General features: G+C 37.9%; 1 protein-coding gene across 1 annotated transcript; it reads right to left on the reverse strand.

Annotated features, from left to right (window-relative positions):
• Positions 1–725: 725 nt before the first annotated feature.
• Positions 726–1,713, reverse strand: LOC128621823 (inositol-tetrakisphosphate 1-kinase-like). The gene is made up of 2 exons (XM_053647816.1): positions 1,170–1,713; positions 726–875 (listed from the first exon to the last, which is right to left on the reverse strand). The coding sequence occupies exons 1-2, from the start codon at positions 1,318–1,320 to the stop codon at positions 790–792; spliced, it is 237 nt and encodes a 78-aa protein (XP_053503791.1). The 5' UTR covers positions 1,321–1,713; the 3' UTR covers positions 726–789.
• Between the last annotated feature and the right edge of the window lie 4,040 nt (positions 1,714–5,753).

Raw genomic sequence — 5,753 nt, forward strand, 5'->3', positions numbered from 1 at the left:
CCAGATTCTTGCTTCGTACCGCCAGTGCTATGACAGTCTGATTGGTCGTAAGGTGTGGATTAATTTTCTATAACAGTAGCTCTGGTAGAAGTTCCAGCTGCAAAGCAAATCACAGGTTTATGTTTAATATGTCATCATTTCAGGTTCATGCTGTTATAGGGAAAACAAGTCGAATACAGAGTGGTAACTGTATTGCATCAGTAATTTAGGCTCAGTCTATTTTTATATTTTGGAATCATGCAGCTAAACAAAAACAAACAAACAAAAATATATATGTTTCTTTATCAGTCTTGTTTGAAGAGCAAGACTTCACAATGATTCAGTGCACATGGACTGTTGTAACCTGGAAGTGAACGGAAGAGGTTGTGCTAGTATTCTGGTGAGTGTGACCTCTGTTGGCGGGGAGGGGAAATGTCCTGAAATGTCCACATGTACTGCAATCGAACTGTAAATTTCTCTTTAAAATCTTGTGTAGAATTAAACATGGCGATCAGGAAGAGGCATGAGTATATGTATGGTGGTACGCTTATACTACAGAAAAAGAAAAAAAAACCCTTACCATCTCAGTCAATAAAGTGTGCTTGGTTTCTACCTGAAACACTGAATCATCTTTATCTGTTTGTTCGTCATGGAAATTTTGGTTCTTTTTTTGTTTGTTTTTGGTTTTTTTCATTACAAGTGGATTCATCCTCAAATTTTATACAAATAAGTTTAGGCACGTCCCCATACGGTAAAAGTACATTTTCCATATAAACTTAGTCATCGTGTATTAGTGGGAGTTTGAGACGTTCAATGTTTGGGATCATGTGACATGTCCAGCACATATTCGATGTGACTGAGGAGAGAGGAGAAGAACTGAGGAACACCCTCATAACCTGCAAGAAACAAAAAAAACATGAGTCTAATTTCAAAAGAAATAAAGAGGAGCTGCAATTAAGAATCTCTACATGAACATTAAGTACTTAACTTTGTGGTTTGAATTTGTGGATTGAACAACCTTACTATCTAAAATCCATTAAAAAAAATTATATTATGACCACTGGTGGTGCTGTTGCACTCGGTTCTACAAAAAAACATTTGTTAATCACTAAATAATCTGATGCGGGTTCAATTAATTAGACCTTATACTGATTTTGGTGTGTGTTGGTCTGATTTGTGCTTGTCCTCACCGGGGAATATGTTGATGTCTATAATGGTGAGTGTGTGTGTGTCTATGTTCGTAATGACGTCCACGCCAAACAAAGCCATCCCAAGCGCCGCCCTCAGCTCCTTCACCATGGCGACCATCAGGTCCTCATTCGGGGCGGGGACTCGAGGCATCGTCTCGTCCAGCTAGGAGGTAATCACTAATCACTCACCGTTTATCGAGTGCTAAAGACGTATATTATAATAATTGTTATAAATTCATTATTAAAGACATGAGCTACAAAGCAAATAATTCATGCTGCTAATGAAAACAATAGTAAATTGTTTATTAATAATAATAGCGCTAACATGATTTCTACTAATTAGACAAAACAGACTATTAAAATAACAGTTGCTTACTGCGGTTAGATGGGAACAGGACTCGGGTTTAGACACCTCGTGGCTGTTAAAGAAGATCGTTTTCCTGTCTAAGCACAAACACCCAATATAAAAACGTGCCTCGTTTCAAAGTATTGACGTTTTAAAGATCGAGTTATATCTCTGTTACCTAGCCAACTAGCCTGCTAATTACTTGCTTGCGACTAGCCATCATATCCTAAGTATCATATGGTAGCTTGCTAATTATCTAGCAAAGTAAAGTCATTTGTTACACAAAAGCTAGCTAGAACACGCAGTTGGAAGGTAGCAAATAAAACGATCCATTTTTTTAAGGCTTGGTCCACCTGTTGAATCGATACTTTCTCACTTCTATGCAAGTGAAGTGTAATCCTAACAATTAGCTCAAATGAATCCTCGGACCAATCCTACGGAGCGTGCGGTGAGGCGATTCTTCAGCTTCCCGCTCATAACTTTAGAACCTACCTGCAGTTAGTTCCCATTTACACTTATAACCTTACACACATATTAACTTAGAACCGTTGTTTCATCTTGTCCTGTCATTTACGAACTCCCATTAAATGTGTATAGAGGCTTTATGAAGAAAGATTCAGCTTTGAAGGAAATTGATTATTCGTGCTTCTGGTGAGAGTACGTAGCTAGTACAGCTGGCTTGCTTTGCTAATCTGCCAATGAAGTAAATACAAACCCTAGCACATAATATATCAATCAAACAACCAGTTTTCACACTGATTTTATTTGTGTTTAACTGTCTAGCTTTAGAAGATATACACCGATCAGCCATAACATTTGAACCACTGATCTCATTACAATGGCACCTGTCAAGGGGTGGCATATACAGTATTAGGCAGCTAGTGAACAGTCAGGTCTCGAAATTGATGTGTTGGAAGCAGGAAAAATGGGCAAGCGTAAGGATCTGAGCGACTTTGACAAGTTGTGATGGTTAGACGACTGGGTCAGAGCGTCTGTTAGTACCTACCAACAGTGCTCCAAGGAAGGACAACCGGTGAACAGGGCCTAATGGCCTAAACCTAACCCACCTTACAACTTATAGGACTTAAAGGATCTTCTGCCAGAGTCTTGGTGCCAGATACCACAGTACACCTTCGGAGGTCTTGTGGAGTCAATGCCTTGACGGGTCAGAGCTGTTTTGGTAGCACAAGTGGGACCTACACTATATTAGGCAGGTGGTTTTAATGTTATGGCTGATCTGTGTATATAGTATAAGTACCACTGTTTCTCATCAGAACTAAGAAATCGCTGGACAGGCCACACCCACAGATGACAATACTAGCGATGCACCATGCCTCCTTTCTAGTGTGATAAAGTAATAGAACAGTACTCATGCTGACTTGAAAACTGAAAGCCGTGATAATAAGACGGACGTGATTGCTCTTACCATAGGGTCCAGTGGGGAAGTTCTTGAGCGACGGTCGCGCCACTGTGAAATGTTGCTCGCCCACCACAAACACTTTATGCAGCACGGCACCGTGATTCACAAAACTCTGGAGGACACAAGGAGGACGAGCGTCTCTCAGACCGGCCCGACTGAAGATTAGAGACATCTACAGTACAGAGAGAGAATGCACTGTGGTGATTTGGGACACACCCAATGTACCCAATAAAGTACAGTAATGGTGTTTGTGAAGTAAACACGTGTGGTTACAGTATAACACTCAAAACGAAAACAGAAAACGACTGAAAACTTAATTTAACCTAATGAACACACCTCGTGTGAGCGGGATCCGTGAGCCACCCTGGTTTTACATACTACGAAACAAAACAAAAAAACCTATATGTTAGTTAGTTAACTGGACATGTTAGTTAGCTTAGGTATCTTAGTTAAGCCTCATTCCAGGAAGCTTCTCACCAAAGAATAGTGCTGTGAATCATAGTAAAATTCCATATTTTAACATTACATCTATTATTTAAATAAATGGCAGCTACTACAGTTTTAATAACTGCCATTGTAAACCATACTCGGGCCCCTCCACTCTTTTACAACATCCCTGGACCCTCACGTGCAAAACTGCTAATAAAAATCGCTAATCAGAATTTCTCCAGGGACGAGGTCAGAAAAAATGAATTGGTTCAAACCACCAATAAGTGTAGCTTATTATGTGTTTGCTAGCTCAGCTACACATTATTAGTGCTTTTCATTTTCATAAACAGTATAAAAATAGTAGTTCAATAATGAAAAAATAGTACAATATTCTCTTTAATTGCTAGCATTAGCTTGTTCTAGTCTTGGCTAAAAGCATTCCTGATAACTAGGATGTTTTTCAGTTTTATTAGTGGTTTAAAGTACAATTTTACCCAGATATCCAACCTACTTATATATAGAATATAATCTCTCTCTCTCTCTCTCTCTCTCTCTCTCTCTCTCTCTCTCTCTCTATATATATATATATATATATATATATATATATATATATATATATATCATTATCTTATTAGCAAGCTTTCTAGTTAGTATTAGCTTAATTAGCAGTATTATTCATTATTGTTTTTTAGTGGTTAATGTTCATTAGTGGTTTTAAAGTAAAAATATACCCAGAATGCTGGCAAGGTAGCTAACTAGCTAGTTAGTGTTAACTAAAAACTTTATTGATAACTTGCATGTTTGTTAATTTATGAACAATTGTTAATTGTTGTACCTTGTTAGCTAGTTGGCTAGTTCGTGATAGCTTGGAAAATTGTTAATAAATAGCATGTTATAGTTCTATAAAGTATGTGCTTTTAATTGCATTAATAGCATTATCCTGTTAGCTAGCTGTCTAGTTCATCTTAGCTACAAGCTTTCTTTCTTAATAACATGTCTGTTCATTTTAGTAGTGGTTTAAAATTAAAAGTTTACCCAGAAAGCAAAATTTGACTATATACAGTATATACATACAATGTTAATGCTAGTAGTTTGACTGACTTAAAGGGTAAGTGAGCTGCTTCCTCTCCACTGCTTCCTGGATGGCCGACATGTCGGTGGTGTTAATTTCTAGATACGGTGGGCAGCAAATACTCTTTCCTTTATAAAAGGAAGCAAAAAAGAAAGTTAATGTGACAAATAAATATTTAGCAAAATTAGATATTTAAACAAATATTAATGATGTTTATGGAAAGCTCACACACACACACACACACACACACACACACGTGTCCTTATCACAACATTATTCACCTTTACAATCTGAAATTCACACTGCTGCAGCCTCTTCAACATAAATCAACTCAACTAAACCCTAAAACATGCTACAGGTAACATAACTAACTTTATTATATGAATATGTGAATCTTAGGTTTGTAAACGCGATTGGTGTTAACAATTCCTTTAAGACTTTTAGAGCTTACTCTTGAGTAGCTTATAGTAGTGCTCTATATAAAAGCAAAAGGGGATTTAATTTGAAGAGAGTGTGTGTGTGTGTGTGTGTGTGTGTGAGATGAGAGAGTGTGTTGGACCTTGCAGTGTGTTCTGCAGTTTACTGATGATGCGGTACGAGGCGAAGCGGTCCAGTAACTGTCTCATGGCCGGCAACGGATCAAGCAAGACAGTGCGAGGGTGTGTGGACACATAAGTCTGAAATAAAATAAAAACACACTATATCACTCAGAACAGACTACATACTAGACATTCATAGACGTACACTGAGAATCATATACAAACACACAAAAATTACAGACACTGGTAGCAACAAAGACCTAAACTGAATGATCTCTCGGGGGATCTGATTGGAAAGCTTTGTTAATGAAAGTAAGTGGATGATCTTACTAATGACCTTTTGGGTGAACTGTTTGATCTGATTGGATTGGATTTAATTGGATCACTTCTTGCATAAAGCAACTGCATTAGTTAACTGGATGACCTGATTAGATCATTTAAACAGATGCCTTACTGGATGATCTGATTGGACAGTCCTATTTGTGACCTACTGGATGATCTCTATTCGATCACCTGATGTGATGATGTGAATGGATCACTTACTGGATGAACGGATAATCTGAATGGATAGTTTAAGTGGATGACCTATTGGAGTAACTGTCTGGATGTTTGATCTGATCTGATGATCTAACTGTTTGTGTCTGACCTGTGATCTACTGAAGTCACTTGTTGGGTGATCCAATTGAAACAAGCTACTTGGATGACTTTTAGATTATCTTTTGACTGATCTGTTTGGCTTGTCCAGTTGGATGATCCTGATTGATGATCTCTTAGATGG

The sequence above is a fragment of the Ictalurus furcatus genome, chromosome 17 (genome assembly GCF_023375685.1).
Source record: "Ictalurus furcatus strain D&B chromosome 17, Billie_1.0, whole genome shotgun sequence".
Classification (NCBI taxonomy): Eukaryota; Metazoa; Chordata; class Actinopteri; order Siluriformes; family Ictaluridae; genus Ictalurus; species Ictalurus furcatus.

Coding starts and splice junctions, on each gene's coding strand:
- LOC128621823 (XM_053647816.1), bottom strand. CDS start 1,320: ATGCCTCGAGTCCCCGCCCCGAATGAGGACCTGATGGTCGCCATGGTG. Junction 876..1,169: donor AGACATCAACATATTCCCCG/GTGAGGACAAGC, acceptor TGTTTCTTGCAG/GTTATGAGGGTGTTCCTCAG.